Source organism: Ascaphus truei, chromosome 3 (assembly GCF_040206685.1).
Source record: "Ascaphus truei isolate aAscTru1 chromosome 3, aAscTru1.hap1, whole genome shotgun sequence".
Lineage (NCBI taxonomy): Eukaryota > Metazoa > Chordata > Amphibia > Anura > Ascaphidae > Ascaphus > Ascaphus truei.
Window position 1 is genome coordinate 57332790 of NC_134485.1, and position 24380 is coordinate 57357169.

A 24380-nucleotide genomic window follows, 5' to 3' on the forward strand; every position below is an offset into this window, starting at 1 on the left:
GTAAGGCACATAGGGCCTAGGTTCTTTTTGAGAATAGGTGTGACCACTGCATGCTTAAAGGAAGAGGGGAAAGTGCCAGAGGTCAGGGAGGAATTGAAGATATGGGTGAGAGTGGGGACTAAGACAGATTCAGCTTTACTCTAGTGACCAATTATAAAGCTGCAACATCATTTTGAGATGACATTTCAGCTTCCGGTTGGATGACCCTAGGGTTCAGCTTCAGGGAATCTCCTGGTTCATGTAAGGAAGGGGTGTGCAAAGTTTTCTTCCTGCGCCCCCTGTCTGCTCTCTCCGCCTGCTCGCCCCTCCCCCCCCCCTTCTAGGCTCCAGCGTCAAATGACATCGCGTGACCCCGCCGGGTCATGTGACTCTGGGTTTCCATGGCAACGTCACCCCACGGCGTCATTTGACACCGGGTTTCCATGACGATGCGTCGCTGGAAGGCAAGGTAAGTAAAGTTACAGTGGCCTCACGCCATCCCCGGCATTTAATTTAAATGCCTTCTGGGAAGCGCGGGTCCTCTGTAACCGCCGCACGCCCCCCATTTTGCGCACCGCTGATGTAAGGTAAAAAAAAACCCATACCTTTCTTTGGGAGGATTGCTGCTTTAAGTAGAGCTTGTATGAGTTTCTAGTACTTGTTTAAAGTACATAATTTAAAGAGAGATCTTGGACATTGAATTGAAACGTTTATCACTTGTAGTTTATAAAATGGAGTAAATCCCTTCACTTTATATGCTGGATTTAGCAATGTATAACAGGCTCCTTTAGCAGGGAACAGGTTTATCCTGCTACTAACACGGGCATGTGACTGAAAGTAGACTCTAGGTGTAGCAGGTATCACATCCATTCATCTGCTTAAGAGAACACATTTCAGGCCGATCGTAGATCATCAAATTACTTCTGTCGCAGAAACCTCTTCACACACAGCTATGAGGGAGAGAGAGATAGGGAATGACCACCTCACATTTGTACTAAATGAAATCGAGTACTGTTAGCTGTTATCACGGCTGTATTCATAAGCAGTTTTTCTGCGCGTGGCTGCTTCACCCATAACTTTGAGACCCCATAACTAGAGATGGGTGAAAAATTTTTGTTTGGCGGATTTCGACCCGCCTCGGATCGGCCGGTTCCTTTGGTTCCGTGGGTGTCCGCAAATCCGTCTCAAAAAGGGCGATTAGTCATTTCCGGATTTTTTTTATCACCGCAATCCGATCCACGTATTCCGCAATCTGCTGGCGGATTTGACGTATCCACCAGCAGATTGCATTGCTAGTATCCACCAGCGGATTGCATTGCTAGTATCCACCAGCGGATTGCATTGTTAGAATCCACCAGCGGATTGCATTGTTAGAATCCACCAGCGGATTGCATTGTTAGAATCCACCAGCGGATTGCATTGCTAGTATCCACCAGCGGATTGCATTGCTAGTATCCACCAGCGGATTGCATTGTTAGAATCCACTAGCGGATTGCATTGTTAGAATCCACCAGCGGATTGCATTGCTAGTATCCACCAGCGGATTGCATTGCTAGTATCCACCAGCGGATTGCATTGTTAGAATCCACCAGCGGATTGCATTGTTAGAATCCACCAGCGGATTGCATTGTTAGAATCCACCAGCGGATTGCATTGTTAGAATCCACCAGCGGATTGCATTGTTAGTATCCACCAGCGGATTGCATTGCTAGTATCCACCAGCGGATTGCATTGCTAGTATCCACCAGCGGATTGCATTGTTAGTATCCACCAGCGGATTGCATTCAATGGCGGTTTTTGATGAATCTGCACGGATTGAAACTGGGACACTCCGTCGGACTTTACCCCGCGGAACTGATTTTGAATAGAAAGCTCGGGAATTTTCGCTAAATTGATTATGACAGTTTCGACCGTCTCTACTAATAACCCCAGTTCCAGAGATGAATCTCCTGCTTGTAATTCCTATCCCAACCAAAAAGGCTTTGTTGCTAATATTTTGTCATTCATCCTTTTGTATGTATTCCAAGAGATTGTTTATAAATATATTTACATTGTAGAAAGTTATTGTCGTGTGCACATTATGTTATTGGCAAAAAAGCCTGCATACCTTGAGACCCATATTTCACAAGCAGTGTTAGGCAATAAGACACCTTCCAGCACCATAAAAACACCTGCAAGTGAGTGGGCTGTACTGGGCCTTCCAGTGCTGGAAGGTATCGTATGACATAGCACCGTTTAGTAAAGATGGCCATGAATGAGTTATGATAGTTTTCTATAATGGTTAATCAAACTATTCTTATTATTAATATTATTGTTGTAATTTATTTATAAAGCACCAGTTTATTCCGCAGCACAGTATAACGGGGGACCAGAATAACATACAGAATAAGAACAAATGAACGTAAACTGATACAGTAGGTACTGAGGGTACATTGAGTTATATCTGTACATCTCATGTGCACTTACCAGAACACCCTTCTTCTGCCTCTGTATGTTCTCCCCACTTACCACTTGGATTGTAAACTCTTCGGGCAGGGGCTCCTTTTCCTAATGTTACTTTTATGTCTAAAGCTCTTATTCCCATTTTGTTATAATATTATGTCATGTATATTGCTGCTGTAAAACGCTATGTATCTGAATGGCGCTATATAAATAAAAATATACTGTATGCTACATACCTACATCTGTGAAGCCTACAGTAATACATTAGATGTTTCACAGATCCAAATCTAGATGTAATCTCCAATTAACTGTAACTGTAAGGCTCTTGGGTTAGGAAATATAAACATGTATAAATTACAGTACATGTAGGACTCCTGCAGTCTTTTACTCTTTGGCACAGAGAAGGACCCCCCCCCCCCCCACTACCATAATAGTCCATAATGGAAATCAACAATAAATGTGGTAATATTAGTTTACAATATGAAATCTGGTTTCCCTGGGAGTTCCACATTTATGTTGCGCCACTCGAGATAAAAGTTCTAGAGAAGGTGAACTTCCTGAATACCTTATATTTGATGTGGTGCATACAAGAGGAGCGCCTTTGCAGCTGTTGCCCTGATGGGTACCATTATTGAGAGTATGAACTTAAAATATGTGGGAAGTATCACAATGGAATGATTTATGTGGCAAACTACAGTGCCACGTACTCTGTCACTAATCTGAAGGAGGCAGGTTGTGTGACACTGCACATACATATTTATTTACTTAAGAGGTTACAGGATCATACTTTGTGGCAGTGTGGCAAAGAATATTGTGCAGTGTAAGCCGAGATTTCCCCAGAAATGAGAACCGGTGCTCAACACTGGACAGAAGACATAAACTGTATTGTAAAAGCGCAATCCCTGTCTAAATCAACGTGGAGATAAACCCATTACACGAGAGAGGCCAGTGGCAAGTACTACCCTTTAAAAAAATGCTACATCCTCCCTATATTCCTCTAATTGTCTCATGCTATTGGGTCTCTCTCTCATTGGAAGATAGTAACATCAGTCTGGAATTAAAGCGTCATCAAATGGTATCTGGCCACAGTGAGCTATCCCACACAGCCGATATTGTAAGACAAGTTTCTTCCATGGTAGCGACACATTTGAGGCCATATTTACCAAACGGTGCTATGCCATAAGACCCGTTTTGGCCCTTCCAAGTGATTGGTCTGGAAGGTGTCATCTGACATAGGACGCTTCGTAAATAGGGCCCCTCCAAGCGGAGATTAACCCATTCAGTCTGTTTAGTTGAACGCATGTTTTCCCCCCACTGGACAGTAAAGCAGCTACAATACCGGGGTTTCTGACATCAGCATTGTTTTTTCTGTTCTGTGAGCAGTTTCCTGTCCTTCGATATTAATATAACACACAACTTGTTTCAGTAAAAGAACATTTTCACCAGGGGGTATGGCGGGAAGGCGGTTTGTTACACTGCATACAGAGGCAGATAGTGGCTGCATTGTTGTTGTGGATGCTGAAAGATATTTAATACAAAGAGTGCTGTATATTGTTCTCACTTTACATTTGATTTTTTTGCGTTCTCCATTTAACTCCCAATGCCACAGCTTACTCCTTACTTTTCTGTAACGCACAAGAAATTGTTGGGGCTACTATGTCTGTAATGGGCAGAAAGCGAATTCAGTTATTAAAAACACAAGACTAAACTATGAGGCAAAGCCCTGCGGACTGTATTTTTAAAAGACTTCAGCATTATGTGTGCTATGCATTTAGAAAAGCGAGAGGCTTTCTGAAATGAAGGATTGTATTTTTTGTAAAAAGCAGTGGTACTGTGAACCCCTGAGTACTATCACACATGGACCACTGCTACAGAGACAGCCATAAAACACAAGTGCAGCTCCACTTCATTCAGAAAATGTTTGTTATGTTTCACATTCCTTGTACAAGTATCCCGCAGATTTCTGTTGTAAAGAAGACAGGCCAATTTCTGGGACTCTTGGAAATTGCAGCCATTCTGCTCTAGGAGACATGGTTGTAAATCTCAACATTGATGATTGCAAGTTTGGAATTGCTTCTGCATTCTTTCCACAGGCAGGTCTGGGCTCCTAACCAGACTCTAGGAAAAGCTGCATTGTATATTCTGTGCTATTTGCAATTTGGATGGCAGGGCCCTACGGTTTACAAAAGGCTTACATTATGGAACAACCATGGCAGACAATTACTGTTTTGTTACTGTAGGACAGGGGTGCTCAACTCCAGTCCTCAAGTCTCCCCGAACAGGTCAGGTTTTCAGGATATCCCAGCTTCAGCACAGGTGGTTCAATCAGAGGCTGTCAAAGACTGAGCCTCTGATTGAGCCACCTGTGCTGAAGTAGGGTCTGATTGAGCCACCTGTGCTGAAGCAGGGATTTACAGTTGAAATGTTTTGATATATATTGCTATATTTTTGGAATTGTGTTTAGAAAACAGAACTGTTAAAAAGATGAACCATACTTTGTGTTGAAGTGATAACTAAAAATAGTAACGTTAAAATAAAAAAAAAAGCAGTCGCACTTAGAGACATAATGAGATTGCTATAAGCCATTGTGACACATCCACCTGTTTGAGGCTCTTCAGCACAGTCTTCAAGGCTAACAAATCAAAAGAAAATTTGGATTTGATGCTTTTATTTATTTTGAAACAAACAGTGGCGCAGTAAAAAAAAAAAATAAGAGCAAAGAAAAGGCCTCGCTTTTCTTAGAGCTCAGGCTAAACAGATCTTTTAATAGTAACTACCCCACTTAACCATACACAGGTTACAACTGCACCAAAGAAATCATAGGTAGGCTTCCTTGCCTTCTCACAGATCTACCAGGCAGCTTGCCTTTCCCTCAGACTGTGAGAGGCAACAGGTGCTAGGGTCAGGAGTGTCTTATTAGTAACACTGCGCCTGCTGTGTTGCATGCTGGGAATTGTAGTTTTTTTTTCTAAAGAAAACTGAGAAGGGGAAAAGGCTATGAAGGATTGTGTAAGTACCTTCCCTCTACCACTTTCCCCAGGATACTAGCACACCATAACACCACTCTCTTGCCATATGACACTTCTATGTGAAGGATGTTGATTATTTTATGTAAGATGATAGGTTTGAAAGATCAGGAAGCCTGAATAGCACATGCAGGCCGATCCCTAAGTTGTGTGCCGCCCTTAGGCAAGCATTAATGTCCCCCCCTATCCCAATAAAATTCCCTCCCATTTTCACCCTAGCCAGGAAACAGGGGGTCTCCTCCAGAGATGAACTGCATTAATTCCAGCTCCAGGGACCCCCCCTGCCTCCTGAGATACATACCTCCTTAGGGTAGGGGGTGCTGGCATCTCCTATTCGGGTTTAGCTGTGATGTCATAGGCGGCTTCCTATTGAACCATGTGACATGGGGCTTTAAACCTGATGCGGTTCAGCCCCAAAGACCCCCTGCTTCAAACTCGCTAATATTAAAATAATAATAGGTAAATAAAAAAGGAAAGCAGCATTGCCGTTACAGTTTCCATCTTGCCGCCCCTAGGCAGTGCAACATAAGGCAGGGGTGCGCAACCAGGGGGGGGTGGGGTGTGCAACATTTTGTAAGGGAGGGCGCCATGCTTACAGAGGCCCCGTGCTCTTCCCCACATTTAAATTGATTTCCAGGGGAGAGGGCGGGGGTAATTGCCTGTTGCCTGCTTTCCTGACATGTGTCGCCATGGCAATGCGGCGCTGTGTCACAGATAGAGATGCCGGCGAGCAGGAAGGGAGCGTGAGCAGGGGGTGGAGGGACTTCAAAAGTTTGAGCACCCCTGATTAAGGAATACATAGGGACGGGCCTGAGCACACAGACGAATACCACAGAGCACTTGCTGCTTTGTTAGGCTGCGTCCATAGAGGGACAGTCAGCGCTGAGCCGTGCGGCCGCTCCGCGATGAGCCCAGTCATCCTCAATGAGGATGTCTTGAGAGGGGGCTCCCGCGAGCGTCCGCAGGCGTGCTGAGGCGCAGGGATTTGCAGCCGACAGCAGAACCTGTTTCTGAGCGCACGGTCGGCTGAAAACCTCCAATCAGAGCAAAGCAGCGTCAACGTCACGGCGCCGTGCGTGACGTTGACGTCGGCGCTTCGCGGGCTATTGGCCCTGTGACATCAGTGCCCCACCTCCCGATCGCGCACGGTGGCTCGTCAGCTAGTTCATGCAATCGCTCCTGATTGGGCAGACGAGCCTCAGCGCGGAGGAGCGCGGCTCCCCCTCTATGGACGCAGCCTTAGGGTCTCATACTTAGTAAAGCATTTCACAGCTGCAGTGTACACCAGGGTGGCCAACTCCCGTCTGCAAGGGCCACCAGCAGGTCAAGTTTTCAGAATATCCCTGCTTCAGCATAGGTGGCTCAGTCTTTCACTGCACCACCTGTGCTGAAGCAGGGATACCCTGAAAACCCGACCTGCTGGTTCACCTTGGAGCACTGAAGTTGGTTGCCCTGGTCTAGACCATACTAAGAAATAAGTATTTCTCTAGCATATAAAGCTGCTTCTGGAATATCTCACAATGATATACAGTACAGCAGGGCCACGGGTATACGGCGGGTTCCGTTCCAGAGGCCCACCGTATAGTAAAAATCGCAAACCAGCATTTTTGCCGTTCTGCGCATGTGCGACCTGCGGTCTGCGCGCGCAACCTGCGGTCTGCGTATGCGTGCTGGGCGCAACCGCCCGTTTTGCGCATGCGCGATTTCAAATTCAACATGGCTGCCCCCTGCTCGGGGCCGCCGTATCAGCGGATCGCCGAAAAGCGAAGCGCCGAGAAGCGGGGCCCTGCTGTATACAAGTATGTGACGAGGTTAAAAAGGGAAACAACATTTCTAAAGAATAGTGTGTCCACTTACCAAGCGGAAGTGCGCCTTCCAAATATGAAGTAACGCAGCATTGTTTTATAACTGCAATTTGGTATTGCAAAACATTTGTCTTTTTCTGAAGACCAATACAAGAAACCCCTGTTTTTGTACTGCTTTAAAAAGACACTGGAGATGCCAAACTAAACCCCGGAGCTCGAATCAAATGAACAATCAAATGAACGGCTGTAGTTGTCAGGGGCCAGATTGTGTAAGGGATGTGTTTCCCAGCCACATGAGCAGCACTGGGAGAGTAATAAATCCGCTGGCGCTTGTTTTCAGGAATGTTTGTTTAGCTGTTTGCAACCAACAGGAAATTATTGCATTTCAATTGTAGTTGCCAGGATTGCGGGTGTAGGATAATGCCTGGAAGGGAAGGTGTGTTAGTGGGTGGGTTTACATTTTTGTTTTTTAATGGCGACTACAACCCATTTGTCTTCTGCAATGGTGTCATATGACTTGTGTGTGTGTGTGCTTATTCTGGTCCTGAGATTGCAGGTTGCTTCTGCTGGATTTCTCTACTCCGTGAAAAGTGCAATCTCTGGGGTTCTCTGAGCTTGCATTCTTTATAAGCATAACATACAATGTAAAGCTCTGCACACAAACGTCTCCTACAGTGTTCTAATTTGCTGTCTTGGTTACAGGATGTTATCATGTCGTTTTGCTGCTTTTAAATCACCTACATTGAAAGTAGTCATGTGAATTGGAGAATGAATCACCTAGTAATGTAACATAGATTCCTCATATTGGGGTAATGATGTAGTTCAGGGGTGGACAACTCCAGTCCTCAAGGCCCCCCAACAGGTTAGGTTTTCAGGATATCCCTGCTTCAGCACAGATGGCTCAATTAGTGGCTCAGTTTTCGGCTTCAACTAAGCCACTAATTGAGCCACCTGTGCTGAAGCAGGAATGTCCTGAAAACCTAACCTATTGATGGCCCATGAGGACTGGAGTTGCCTACCGCTGATGTAGTTGTAATAACCATTGTTAGGCCAGGTTCCCGCTTGCTACTGCAGCGCCCGCTGTGGCGGATGCTGCAGGGACAAGAGCCGCCCCTCAATGGGGCCGGGCCCGCTGCGAGGGGGGGACGCTGCGCGGTGAGTTTTTTGAGCCTGCAAGAAAATTGTGAGGGGAACTAGCGACAGAGCGCTAGGCCACGCCCCCGGCGGTTCAGCCAATGAGGGCGAACCTGCCGGGTGACTTCACGGCCGCGTCACGCCAACCCCCCCCCCCCCCCAGCTCTCTGCAGACCGGGGAATCGGCTGCACGCGCTGCCAGTCTCGCGGGCGCGCGTGCAGCGCAGGCACTGGTGCCGTTGCCTAATACTGTGATAGAAAGGTTGACGGCTAAGGTATGATATTTGCTGACCTATAATTAGGCTCAATAATCAATAGCTGGTAATTTCCTCGCTTTTGATCGTGTAAATCTGAATTCTTGTAAGTTTTCATAGTTACATAGTTACATAGTTACATAGTAGATGAGGTTGAAAAAAGACGTACGTCCATCAAGTTAAACCTATGCTAAATTTAGACAACAGATACTTTATTCTATATCTATACTTACTTATTGATCCAGAGGAAGGCAAACAAAAAAACCCATTAAGGGGAAAAATTAATTCCTTCCTGACTCCAAGAATTGGCAATCGGATTAATCCCTGGATCAACATCCTTCCCATGTATACTTATTTGGTATATCCCTGTATACCTTTCCCATCTAAAAAGATGTCCAACCTTTTTTTGAACAAATCTATTGTATCTGCCATCACAGTGTCCATGGGTAATGAATTCCACATTTTAACTGCCCTTACTGTAAAGAACCCTTTCCTTTGTTGCTGGTGAAATTTCCTTTTCTCCAACCTTAAGGGATGGCCCCGAGTCCTTTGTACTGCCCGTGGGATGAATAGTTCTTTTGAAAGCTCCTTGTATTGTCCCTGAATATATTTGTATATAGTTATCATATCCCCTCTTAGACGCCTCTTTTCTAATGTAAATAAATCTAATTTAGCTAGCCTCTCCTCATAAGTTAGAATGTCCATCCCCTTTATTAATTTGGTGGAACTTCTCTGCACTCTCTCTAGTTCCATAATGTCTTTTCTTAGGATTGGTGCCCAAAATTGTACTCCATATTCAAGGTGTGGTCTTACTAATGCTTTGTAAAGGGGCATAATTATGTTTACTTCCCTTCCATCCATTGCCCGTTTGATGCAAGATAAGATCTTGTTTGCCTTTGCAGCTACTGCATGACATTGGGCACTACACTGGCGACACACTTTATTCGAGCTTGGCTAGTCCCACGATTACGGGTATACCCGGGTGTATTGAGGTTTGTGACTGTTTTCTGCCCGAGTGCATTGAGGTATTTTCCAAGCAGGGATTGAAGCATTTTATTCCCGCTGGCTGCAATACTGCACAGTATATATATATATACTGCAATACAATTCATGAATTTATGCCATCTGGTAGACACGCGAAGCTTTGCAGCCTATTAAATCCTAATCATTATCATTTAACAGATCAGCCGCCCATCAGCCAGGCATGAACCCAGGCTGGGAAGGCAAATGCAACGAGGCTTGTCAGAGGTGAGGAGTGGCGCATTCCAGGTATCTGCCAGGTACATACCGGGTATTTGCTCGAATAAAGTGTGTCGGTGCAGTATTGCTTAGCCTGCTGTCTACAAGCACTCCTAAATCCTTCTCCATCAAGGATTCCCCCAATATATCTCCTTTTAATTTGTAAGTCGCTTTTTTATTCTTGCATCCCAAATACATAACCTTACATTTATCTGTATTAAACCTCATTAGCCATTTACCTGCCCACATTTCCAGTCTCTCCAAGTCCTTCTGAAGAGAAATTACATCCTGCTCTGATTCTATTACCTTACACAATTTAGTATCATCAGCAAAGATGGAGACTTTGCTCTCGATCCCAACTTCAAGGTCATTAATAAACAAGTTAAAAAGCAGGGGTCCCAGTACCGATCCTTGAGGTACTCCACTCACGACCTTAGCCCAACCTGAAAAAGTTCCATTTATGACAACCCTCTGTTGTCTGTCTTTTAACCAGTATTCAATCCAGGTGCATATATTATTACTGAGTCCAATTTTCTTTATTTTGTACACCAACCTCTTGTGTGAAACCGTATCAAAAGCCTTTGCAAAATCTAAGTAGACCACATCAACTGCATTACCCTGGTCTAAATTCCTACTTACCTCCTCAAAGAAACAAATAAGGTTAGTTTGGCAAGATCTATCCTTAATAAATCCATGCTGACTATTACTAATAATTTTGTTTTCCATTAGGTATTCCTGAATATTATCCCGTATTAAACCTTCAAGTAGTTTCCCTACTATTGAAGTCAGGCTTACAGGTCTGTAATTCCCCGGGTGTGATCTAGCTCCCTTTTTAAATATAGGCACCACATCTGCTTTACGCCAATCTTGTGGTACTGAGCCTGTGGAAATGGAGTCCTTGAATATTAAATATAATGGTTTTGCTATTACTGAGCTTAACTCCTTGAGAACTCTTGGATGTATGCCATCGGGGCCAGGTGCTTTATTTATTTTAATTTTTTCAAGTCGCTTATGAACTTCTTCCTCAGTTAACCAATTGGTCATTAATATGGAGGTTGTGGCTTCCTCCTGTGGCGCTACTATTGAACTTGATTCTTCCCTGGTAAACACTGAGGCAAAGAATTTGTTTAATACCTCTGCTTTTTCCTTATCTCCAATAATATGCCTACCCATCTCACACTGAAAGGGTCCTATATTTTCTTTTCTCATTTTTTTGTTATTAAGGTACTTAAAGAACTTTTTAGGGTTGACCTTACTTTCTATTGCAATCCTTTTTTCATTATCCATTTTTGCTAATTTAATTGCCCTTTTGCAATTTTTGTTACATTCCTTATAATTCTGATACGATGTCTCTGTCCCTTCTGACTCAAAGAATCTAAACGCCTTCCTCTTCTTATCCATTTCCTCCCCTACCTGTTTATTTAGCCACATTGGTTTTGACTTATTTCTTTTATACTTCTTACCCAAGGGTATACACTGATAAGTGTGCTTTTCTAACAATGTTTTAAAGACTGCCCATTTATCTTCTACATTTTTCCCTGCAAAAACATCTGTACCTCAATTTTGCATAGTTCTTGTGTATAGATCTCTGTGAAGTCTCAAAAAAAAAAATGTACAAGCACAATTAAGCCGTGCCCTGAAAAGCATGTTTGGAACAGCATTGTTAAGGCATTTTTCACTCGAACTGGTTTCAAATGTTTCTTTAAAGACAGTAAACATCCAACAGTGAATGCTGGATACGAGCACTCGCATGAACCCACTGAGGCCCGGGGGTTACAAAACTGGGACTTGCGACAAACTACAGTATATTTTATTGCTCCATATGAGATTATTTGTGATCTGCTAGATTTACTAGCAGCTGGGGTGGCGGGTTGAGTAGGCAGGGGCGTTAAGACCACCATTTGAATGCTATTGAAACAGCATACATGAAAGCTATAAATTGGGTAAGACCAGGTTGCATTTCTAATATTCTCTTAAGTAGCTGCTGAAAAAAAGAAGCTCAAAAGTATATAATGTGTGTGTATATATAGATAGATACATTGATATAGATACATTGGGAAGGTTTAGGTGAATGTTTTTGGAAGAAGTTGAAAATGCATACTTTCACTAAATCCAGTAATTGTTTCCTATTTTAAATCCAGCCGCTTAAAGTGATGACCACGATTATTTTTGTTACACATACTGGGGTTCAAGTTACTCAAAAAAAAATTTTATTACTACTAATTATGCCAAGTACCAACATAGCAACGTGTAACCCCCATAACTAGCCTGCAGACAGAACTGCAATTAATTGACTTGGCAATTCTTATTGGGTGTGTCTATTATCTAAACTTTAGCTTAACCCATTAAGTGATTAAGGCTAGTACGGCCGAGGTAAAGATAAACTGTGACCATGCTACTTAGTGGGCAGATGGGACTGCTGCTTTATTTTTTAAAGTTTTTTTACTTACCTGAACAGGGGGGTCCCACAAAGCTGATCCGATGTCTTCCAGCTTCTGGGACCGCTCCCCCGCCGTTCCGGAGCAATGAGCAGTTTTTTCCGCCATGCAACAAGACTTGCCCGGTGGACATAGAACTGCCGAGGGGTCAGTCTCGCTCCACCAGCGGCCAATGGAAAGTTGGAATGTCATTGGGAGATGGCATTGTGACTTTCTATTTGTGACCCTGCATAGATTGTGCCAAAAATAGCACAATGAATGTACGAATATATTGGGAACCCGAGAGTCCTGGAGATCTTGGCACCGAAGATCAGCTCGGAAGAACCACACAGTTCAGGTAACTAAAAAATATATATTCGTTCTGGGGCAGATTACTACTTTAGAGGGGCAGTAAGTCTTTGAACTAAATGAGCGAATGGTAATGATATGGTCACAGAGCAAAATCTGGATAATTGATTGACACTAATATATAAACAGAGAAACAAAGTGCCCGCTCCATAGCGCATAAATGTGCATTTAATAAAATCAAGGGGAATAGACAGGGGGGGGGGGGGGGGAATAGGCACACGTATAAGAGTAAGTAATAAAAACAACAATTGTGAAAATAATATCACTGCCAACGTGACTGCTTCCTCAGATGTTAGCTCACAGCGTGAACAGAGGGATTCAGAGGGATCCAGTTTGTTAACTCTGGAAGTGTCGTGATGCAGCTAAGGTGCTTTCTCAGACTGCCTGCAGGAAAATCCTTTGGTCTTTAGCATGCGCTCTGAGTCTGTCCAGACCAACACAGACTCCTGCGTGATGACTTAGTGTCAGCTCCACCGTCCTTACTCGTTTCATCACACAGCAGTGACTTTTTCAAAGGATATACAGATAGCCAATAATGGTGGTTTAAATACCCCTGTGTTGCTAGGCAACATGAACATAACAAAGGGAAACCAACAGATAGCCGAAATAGACCAGATGAATCAAACTTATACATATTAAAAATATACAAAATAGATAAAAACTTACATACTAATAAAATATTGCACTAAGAGACAAAGAATAATAAATATATATTCAATATATTGCTAGAGAAATCACTAAGCAAGAATGGAGAGCACCACAAATAACTAAGGTAATGCACTTGGTGTAGAGAAATGTAGATCACACCCAAGACCAGGCCTGCACAACTCATAAAGTGAGAAGGGCCGAGCTGCTCCAAGGAAAAAAAATGTGGGCGGCACGGGTAAAAGCATCATCATCATCTCTCCTCCAGCACTCATCATCATCATCATCTCTCCTCCAGCACCTCTCATCATCATCCTCATATCTCCCCCAGCACCCCTCACTATCAACCTTTGCGATACTCCCCATCTATCTCTCATACCCCCATCTCTCCCCCTCACCCACACACATCCCACCCCCTCCTGCACCTCACATCATTCTCCCCCCCTGCACCTCACATCACTCTCCCCCCTTGCACCTCAAATCATCCCCCTTGCACCGCAAATCACTTCCCCCCTGCACCTCACATCACTTTCCCCCCCTGCATCACACATCTCTCTCCCCTGCACCTCCAATGACCCCCCTGCACCTCCAATGACCCCCCTGCACCTCCAATGACCTCCCCCCGCACCTAAAATGACCCCCCCCCCGCACCTCCAATGAACCCCAAATGAATAAAATAAGCCAAATCATTTAACCAGTGTGCATAAAATAAATGTGTAAATATTGAAGAAAATAAATAAATAAATAAAATATAAAAAAATAAATATTTAAAAATAATACAAATAAAAAAAATAATTTAAATTTTTTATATTAATATATATGTGTGAAAATGTGATTACTATTATAAAAGTGTAAACCCAAATGTACATAATATGATGACTCATGTCACCATATTAGAAGAAGGGAGGGAAAAGGAGAACAGAACAGAGGATGTACACCCAAACAATACATGAGTGGCAAACTCCGTATCTGGAAGAAGCAAACCTAACAGAGAACCAAGGAGAACAACAACCTCCCTACACTATGGTGCTGGTGTCCAAGCACTCATTGAATCCACCAGGGGCCAAAGTGCCTAACTGGTAGATCCAAAAAGTTTCCCTCTTGCACAGAAATTGAAATCTATCGCCCCCCAAAACAAGGGGCGAGATGTGTTCCAGACCAATAATCTTAAGAGATGCCGGATCTTTATTGTGTGTTGTAAAGAAATGTCTGGAAACACTATGAACACGGTTGCCATTAATGACATTCCGTCTGTGCTCGAGGAAGCGAGTGCTCAAAGGCCGAATCGTGCGGCCCACATACTGATAGCCACAAATGCATGTGAGAATGTAAACAATAAAAGGTACTCAAACAGTTAATATGACTTTTTATTTTGTAACTTTTCTCTTTAGTAAATGATGTAAAAGATGAATCAATATTAATGTGTTTACAAGTAATGAAACGATTCCGTCCGCATCTGAAATTCCCTAATGACCCTGCCAAAATAGTATTTGCATGAGAATCATTCTGTCTGATTTTAACCAGGTGCAACGGACCCCTTAAGGTTCGTCGCTTTCCTATATAAGACTGCTGCCTTATCATGTAACACGGGACCCAAATGCGGATCGCATTTGAGTAAACCCCAATGTCTATTCAGGATAGCCTGAATAGACTTAAACGATTGGTTAAACGTGGTGATAAATTTAGGAGCTTTGGAAACAGATGTATTAGCTCTCACAGAATTATGACTCCCACTGATAGAACATGATCTCTTTATTTTAGATTTGGACAATAATTCCGTTCTATCAAGCAATTGAACTCTAATAAAGGACTCAACAATATGTTTATGCTCATACCCCTTATCAACTAATTTCTTACTCGGAATATTAGATTGAGAAACAAAATCGATGTCCCGCGAGCAGTTACTCTTAAGCCGATTAAACTGGCCCACGGGTATGTTCTTGAGCCACTGATCTTTGTGATTGCTAGAGGAATGAACGTAATTGTTGACGGACACAGGTTTAAAATGAGTCTTGGTAATAATACCAAGCTCTTTGTCCGTAGATAATTCTAAGTCCAAAAATATAATTTGGCTTATTTTATTCATATATAATTTTATTTAAACTTTCAACGGGTTATATAATATATTTAAGCTTTGTTGGGTAGCGTCCTTCGCATTAAATTGGGTATATTTTAATATGTTTTTTATTTACAATATACAAATTTGTCTGGTATTGTCCTGTCCTGTATCTGACAGATTGTCAGTCTTAGGCTGCGTCCCTGCTAGCGCTGAGCGGGCGGCGCTTGCCGCGGTTACTTACATATATAGATATATGTAAGTCCCCGTGCGCGGGCTCACGGGCGCTCGGCACTTATGTAAACAAAAAAAAATCTAACTTTCCAGTGCACTCAATGCCCCCCCCCCCCTTTCGCACGTAAATGACAGGACACCCGGCGCTCATGCAATATATTGAATATATATTTATTATTCTTTGTCTCTTAGTGCAATATTTTATTAGTATGTTTACATTATGTAAGTTTTTATCCATTTTGTATATTTTTAATATGTACAGTATAAGTTTGATTCATCTGGTCTATTTCGGCTATCTGTTGGTTTCCCTTTGTTATGTTCATGTTGCCTAGCAACACAGGGGCCTTTAAACCACCATTATTGGCTATCTGAATATCCTTTGAAAAAGTCACTGCTGTGTGACGAAACGCGTAAGGACGGTGGAGCTGACTCCACGTCATCACGCAGGAGTCTGTGTTGGTCTGGACAGACTCAGAGCGCATGCTAAAGACCAAAGGATTTTCCTGCAGGCAGTCTGAGAAAGCACCTTAGCTGCATCACGCTACTTCCAGGGTTAACAAACAGCTGACCGGATCCCTTTGCTCACGATGCGAGCTTGCCATGTGAGGAAGTTGGATCCCAGAGCAGTCACGTTGGCGGTGATATTATTTTCACAATTGCCGTTTTTATGACTTACTTTTGTAAGTGTGCCTATTTCCCCCTCCTTGTCTATTCCCCCTTGATTTTATTAAATGCACATTTATGCGCTATGGAGCGAGCGCGTGTTGTTTCTCTGTTTCTTTATGTCCTTGTGACTGGATGTGGTTCATCCCATGAAGCAGCTTTGAATTCTTTAATTTTCACCTTGAAGGATATACACATTGGACTTTCATTTGGAAGAGGGGTTTTGTATATGTTTTTGTTTGCATTGTTCGTCTCTTATCAGTACACATTTTGATATTGTAATTTTTGTTGGTACACTATTCACCTTTTTTTTATATTTGAATATTATATAATTATTCATCTTCCAACTTATTAATTATTATCACTTTGTATCTCACATTTTACACTTTAACCTAACAATTTATGAATTAGTATCACCTAATTGGCACTACTATTCTATATATTTGTTTGACACTAATATCTATCTATCTATCTATCTATCTATCTATCTATCTATCTATCTATCTATCTATCTATCTATCTATCTATCTATCTATCTATCTATCTATCATACCTAAAACGTGGTAAACTAATTGTCCCTATCTAAGGGGCCAGTCCCTGTAGCAGCCACAATCTACAGTCGAGTCGGAGCCTAAAACGTGGTAAACTAATTCTTGTCAGCAGTTTAGGAGGGAAATCCGCAGTTCTTCCCTTGTATTGGATGCCATTGTTTTGGATCAATATCTTTTTTTTCCTCCTGCACTGGCAAAGGGCCTCCCCTTCTCACATTTGGTTCTCTGAGTGGAGGAGACAGTTTTACAGACACCCATTCTGCATTTCAGAGCGGTGTTACATTGTTAAAATGATAGAAAAGTGCAAACAACAGGAATGAGGATGAGGGAGACAAACCGTGTACAAGATTTTCTTGCTACTAAAGTTATTGATTGATGGCCTTACAGTTTTAATATTGTTTTTATTATTTTGATACAGCATTTTTGAACACTAAACAGTTAGATACTAATGTGGCGAAACTCTAACATACAAATTCTGGCTATATGATACGTTGATCCCTGTGACGGGAGGGGGTAACAAGGCTATACAATAAAGGTTAAGCCCATCTTGTTACTCCTGAACCCGTGGGGTCGCTAGCACCACAAGCCAGGGACCAGGTATTATAACATGTGAAAGTTTAAAGTGACCCCTGCTTTTCCACTTTCCATGTTCCATTTGCCCCAGAAATGTGAAATTTCTTGTGTGTAAGTTTTAGGTGGGATATTTGGGTAGAAATGCAATTATTTTGTTTGCCGGAGGTCAGGGGCCACAGCTACCGGTAGTCCCCTAATTCTCCCTGGCAAGCAGGCATGATTTGCCGGTTCCAGGGTTGAATTACACCGGGACTACCCGGTGTCCCCCAGACTCCTGGTTTTCGAGCCATTTCCCTTAAAAGTATAATTTTCCTGACGGTCCATACTTCATTAAAATATATTTTATAATGTTTTAGACTTTGTGTATAAGACTCTATACAGTCAGTCTGGGCATCTGCATAGACGCCAGCAGGTCTGTATAGGGTCTGTAGTTCAAAGGAGAGAGGATGTCCAGAGGTGAGAACAACGTTTGGTGGGCGAGGAAGGGCGAATTGCTAGTTCCGGAGATCAAAGGGCACCCTGTGGGGACACCTTTTGTATCTGCTAGACTTGGTGGAGCCTGCCCAGCGGGTGGCAATGAGTTAGCGGGGGGAGATACAGCTCATAGGCACGTATCCCATTGGCTAAATCATATTTCCCACCCACCCGGCTTTTCGAGCCTGGTTGGCACGCCTCCTCCTCTGACGTCAGCCAAGAGACGAGCCCCTGTTTCTATTGGCTAGTGGGATAGGGTTCCCACACTCTGATTGGTCGCTCTTCCTACTTTCATGCTGAAGATACAACAGTGGAAGGTATGTAAGGAGATGCCCCAGTCAGAGAACCAGACGATCCTGTGTCTTGGGCCAGTGATGCAAAGTCTGGCTTCTCAAAGTTGCTCTGTTGCGAATAGCAGAGCAACTGGCTTCATTTTTGGAGCTAAGAAAGCCTGCCTAGCTGAGGCAAAGTAAGACGCAAGGTCCAAGTTTTCGTTTTAGAACGTAGTGGTCGCGGCTAAGATTTTTAGCCGAAAAGAGGACCAGGAGAGGATATCCCGTCAGGGTAAGCCTTCCAAAGCAGGCACCCGCACCTATTTCAGCCTAGATTTCACCCCAGACCCCCAGTAAGTGTGTATTTTACCCGTGTCTTTGTATTTCACTGTGTGTACGCGGGTTTACCCGAATAAACCTCATTTTATTCCACTACTGTGTTTTACCTAGTGAATGATCCCGGTATAAATTTGTTAAAAGTCCTGGTCTCCGTGACAATCCCTGTTATTAATTCATATTTAGGCCTTGACAAATGTGATCCAGATCCATGATCCAGCTATAAAAGGCATATGCCTGTTTTTTTTAACTCCCCGCAATGATCAATAGAGACCTCTCATGACCAATGCACCCCACGCAGAACGTTTACCGCATACCCAATGATAAAAAAAACAGACTCCTAGGTCCCTAACACAGACCCCACAAACTGACTAATATAAAACCCCACCATAAACGGGACCCCAATGTCCGAATGGGACATTTGGTCATTGCCGTTTTGCCGCGAACAAATGGCCACCGACAATTCACCCTGCCGCCACAGCCGATCCACTACTAAGGTAAGCTTTATTAGTGTTTAGGGTAGGGGGTTAGTTTAAGGGGTTTTAGCAGTTAGGGTAGGGGATTCATTTAAGGGGTTTTAGGGTAAGGGCTTAGGTTAGGGGTTTTTAGGGTGAGTCGTGACCAAATGTCCTAGACCACCCAATGTATCTGCATGGAAAGGAGGTCAACATAGCGCTATGTAAGGCATTGTGGGACACGACTTCAGTGCTGAACAACTGATATAAAACACTGTGCATATAGAAGTATTGTAACACAATTTGGCATGATTATTTAATTCACTGTGACTAATCATCGCTCTGTTTATTTATTTAGTTCGTTTGTTTATTTATTCACCACCCCTTCATCTCCCTTCCTTCCCTTCATTGTGTATATAAGTATATATTGTTAGGCTATGACACCTACCTCCTCTGTCACATCGCTCAACATGTCGGAGTGACGCTAATAGCCCGGCCCGTACAGAATGGAATAACCCCTAGATGTCTTTCTCATTCTCCTATGACCTACGGAGCCTGCTTCCAATGCACACACACAGGGCTTTGTCCTTGTATTTGATTAATAAGATTGCCGGAGAGGAGCCAGGCTCCTACTCTATTGTACTCAACGACACTACAAGGGAATAGATGAGCAGCATTTACAAATGATCTGCAGGCTTCTTTCTTTGCTTAGGCGAGTGTCCCAGTATGCCAGGCGACTCGCGGTGCTATGTATGCGTTCTTGCTTTCTCTCCTACATGAGCCAAAGCAGTGCAAGTGTTGGAAAAGTATGCTGAGCCATTTCCTTGGGAACTCCCTGGGCCGAATGAATAATATGCATTGCCCTGCTTATATCTGTATATTGTAAAGAACAGCATGCACAATTAGGGGTATTCAAATTAAAATAGGCATTCTAGTAGGTATACATTCCCTGACACATGTACATCTTTCAAGTAGCAATAAGTTACATAAAGGTAACAAAAAAAGTGCACCACGTACAGTATTGAGTTTTCTACAGTATGCGCTTGTTGCTCGAAGACTCCATTACCTCCCCAAACATAACCTCCGAAGAACACCAGGTTGCCAAGATTGGAGATAAAGTTGGGCATGAGCTTTATTAACACAAAATAATTTGTTTAAAGGAGCAAAATATGTGAAATCTTATGTTTTTTTTAAAAAATAAATCAGTTCTGTAGTATTAGATAATACTTACTATATATTTTTTCAAATTATTATTCAACTCTTAATGCCATTTTTAATGCGTTTTAAAGCACCCTTTGATTTCTATAGCCGGGTTTAGCCACCTCCCAAGCATTGCAAGATATTTGCAACACTTTCCTGTGTGTGATCATTTGTTGCCAATATTCCCAGCAGTTTGAGCTGTAAACTGTAACAATAGATAATGTTACCTTAGTAATATCAGGATACATTGTAGTTGCTGACTGAAGCAGCCATTATATTAGTCACACAATCAGGATTTTTACACATTTATACCAGGCGCACCACACGATTGCAAGTTTAGGTAAGAATGTAGAATTATACATTGCCACATGCAGTGGTGGATTTGGAAATCCGCCACCCCCTAGGTACAGTACTTAGCTGTTGAGGCTGCCTCCTTGCTGCTGCCCCCTCCTCCTTCTGAACCGCAGTGTCAAATCACACCGCGGACGTCACCAACGTGACATTGCACGGCGTCACGTTGCCATGGTAACGTGACATCATGACGTCATTTAACGCTGCGGTTCAGAAGGAGAAGGAGGGGGCGACAGGTAAGGAGGCTGCTGCAACAGCTAAGTAACATCTCGATAGGCCCAAGAGTGCGACAAAAGTATATGGGGCGGATATTTTTGCTGCCCCAAAATGTTGCTGCCCCGGCCTAATAGCAAATCTGCCACTGGCCACATGCTTTATATATGCACAAATAAGGAAAAAAAGTGGGTGGGTGGGAATCAAGTATTGCTACATTAAACCAAATGGAGACATACTGTGCCCCCATCCTGTCAGCGTGTCCTTAGGCAGATATCCGGCGCCATGGCAAGCCACCAGGTGCCGCCCAGCACACTGGTCCCTGCGGCACCAAAAGATGACAATGGGTGCGCCACCAGTAACTACCGCCCAGCAGATACGGCTTCCCTTCCCACTTTAGACCCAGTCCCAGGTCAACCATTAATCAGAGTCCCTGTTGGCAGAGTATCACCACCCAAACATTCTGCACATCTGTGTGTGTGTGTGTGTGTATCTGTGTGTGTGTGTATCTGTGTGTGTGTGTATCTATATATATACACACACACACACGCATTTTCAAAACAAACTCCTAAACATGAAGCAATAATAGACAATCAATACTGGGCTGTTTACTCCCGAGCGTGGGAAAAGAGGAGGTCCTGTCCCTTGAAGCCGGCCTTGTAAAGCCTTTGATGGAACATCCCCGCACCCAGCCCAATAATTCCAACTCAACCTTGACCTCTTGTTATCACAACCGCCACCAGTAATTGGAAATAGGAGAAACAAAGAGGTGGGGTCTGGGGGTAACATTTCACCCAGATCATTTTGAGTATGACAAGATATAGGGATCTACAGCAAGGTTGCTCAACTTCATTCCTCAACCCCCCCCCCCCCACCGAACAGGTCAGGCTTTCAGGATATCCCTGCTTCAGCACAGGTAGCTCAATCAGAGGCTCAGTCTATGAATGAGCCTCTGATTGAGCCACCTGTGCTGAAGCTGGGATATCCTGATAACCTGACCTGTTGATTGGGGGCGGAGGGGGGGCTTGAGGACTGGAGTTGACCACCCCTGATCTAAAAAAGTGTCCGAGACAAGTGCTGGCGAGACAAGTGCTGTAGGAATGTTTTTACCTGCAGCTCCAAGATGCGCACTCTCACAGTATGACTCACTCTGGTTATTAAGGCCTAGGATTCAATACAATGTACTCGGCATATGGGAGGGTCAGGAAACGGGACACCTTAAAGCTGCAGTTCAAACTGCCATTTTAAAAATAATAATAATAATAATAATTTCAGTCAATATGTGCAAACTACAATCTGCACACTGACAAGTGATTAGCTAAATTGCTGATCGATCCGTTCTCCTGTAATTGATCCTGAAGATTGGCTCGGGGTTCACTAAATGCATCCTGGGTAATCTTCTGCTGCACTAACAGACAAAATTCTGTGAGGAAAATCATGTGACCAGGCAGGCACTAGATTCAATTGGTTCACTGCTAGAGAGGTCAGGGCTCAAAAAGGCGATGCTGTTTCAGAAGGGGAAGAGGATGTGACTTTGTAAATGGTTGCTATAGTAGCAAAAATGCTTGTTACATTAGAATACATTAAAAATGTCTTTAAACATTGTGTTTTTTTTTTTTAAATGCTACAAGTATTTTCTCATAGTACAGAACTGATTTATTAAAAATAAAAAAAACACACACACAGGATATTGCTTGAACTGCAGCTTTAATGCTGCTTATGCAGAAAACAAAATAATAAATATTTAAATTAAAGCAGCAATCCCCCCAGAAGCCTATAGGAGTTTACCTCATATAATGTTAGTGTACTGACACATGAGCATTGTGTGTTGTAAAAGGCACAATTTTTCCATCTCTAATGCCTGTTACCATGGTAACCTGAACATTGCACTGGGTTCTTGGGAGACCTCCATATATAGAAACCACATTGGAAAAGGCAAGAAAAAAGTAAGTAAAACATTAAAGTGCTGCTGCAGCTGCTGCTGCTTTTTGAAGCAAAACTTGCAGATTAGCTTTTCAAATATTTTTCCCAAGTGTTGTCCAAAATGTCTGTTTGTTGAACAGATTATGATTGGCAATTTGATTCATATTGAAATGCAACCTGTATAAGAAACTGCAACTAAAAGATAAATATCTGAACTATGTCACTTTTTGTCAACACATTTTGTAAAAATGTAATGATGGACATAGCCTGGTTTATTTTGTTACAATGTTGCACATATCGTATCACTAAAGATAGACTTAACTAAAGATAACTTAACATTTTCAAGGAACGTTCACATTTTGCTTCACAAAACTGGGTGAGTGTTATATTTTGAGAACAGGAGTGGTTTAGTGACAAGAGAACTTGTTTGTAATTTGGGAGAAACCTACTCAAGTCCAAGCGAAGTATTGGTATGTATCCAATATCCAGTTGTAAGCCATTCAACGCAAATAGTTTATGCCTATTAATGATTCAATGTGCTGTATAGGCCTCTGTCCCTGTTATGTAAGAATACCTTATTATTATTATTATTATTAGAATTCATCCGTATATTGATTTATTTATAAAGGCAGAATGGCTAATGTACATTACTTGTATATTGCCATTTCATCTTCACCATTGTAATAACCTTGGATAGAATACTCTAATAATACTGAGAGGAAATGTCTCTCTGTGCATTTTCAGCTATTGCTAACCAATTTTTATTCTTGGAAAGTTACTAGCAGTTCTGAAAATAAATCTGTGAGCACAAATTACTTTGTAACAGTGGCAGTAACACAGCTGCTCGGGGCTCTAAATGAGCACATTAGCCAAATGTGTTCTGCCATAAAGAAATACCTGCAGCGCAGACGCCCCTAATACATGCAATTTTAAATTCATATATCCATAGGCCATGTAAAATATTTTTCTGTCCCAGTCATACACAATGTGTTTTTGTTTTTCAGCCAAGAAGATAAGACCACTAACCTGACAACCGATAACAATGAAAACTTGTCTTCAACAGAACCAATACAGGTACAGTACTGATTTATGTGTCAGAGTTAGAATTATTGATGCTTCAGAGCATGCTTATTCTATGTCCATGTAAGTGTGGGGACACTGTTGAAAGTGGTCAGAATTAAGTTGCTTAAAACAAACAGCCTTGTTACCTTCCATGTGTTTAGTCAATTTTAGTGCTTGAAAAAGGGCCCCTGAGGTCCTCTATCTTCCTCACCCAATCATGTGCAGTAATTATAGCAATCTCTATAACTCTGCTGCTCAAAGAAGAGCCCTAAGTAGAGGGTTATTGGGAAGACATCTGGAGAAGCAGAAAAAAACATATAGCATTTCGCAGGGACACAGAAATAGCGGCTGAGAAGCTCAGGGCCTAGATTTTATAACATAAATACATAATGCAACAATAACAGAAAAGGATAGAGTGAGCCCACCTGATGATTGCAGTATGACAACAAGCTTGGTATCAGTGTTGAACTAGTAGTGAATGTAACATTAAAATATACAAATGCAATTTTTTTATATATGTAGTTGACATGATGTAATAGAATATGTAACACGCTAAGGGGCCTATGCAGAGAGCAGCGCTATTTAAAAATTCGCCATTTTTTGGAGAAATTCGCGCAGAAAACAGCAGAAAATGGCGAGTTACGAAAAACGCGCCAATTTTTCTTTTCTATTTCTAAAACTCGCCTCGCGGCTGGCGAGAACCTCCA

At 42.6% G+C, this 24380-nt stretch overlaps 1 protein-coding gene across 1 annotated transcript in view; it reads left to right on the top strand.

Annotated features, from left to right (window-relative positions):
• The window catches only part of CRYBG3 (crystallin beta-gamma domain containing 3), a 156422-nt gene that overhangs the window by 24129 nt on the left and 107913 nt on the right, over window positions 1–24380 (top strand). The window contains exon 2 of the mRNA XM_075594047.1: window positions 23616–23685. Within this exon, the coding sequence (XP_075450162.1) occupies window positions 23616–23685 (70 nt within the window). The remainder of the gene's footprint in view (window positions 1–23615; window positions 23686–24380) is intronic.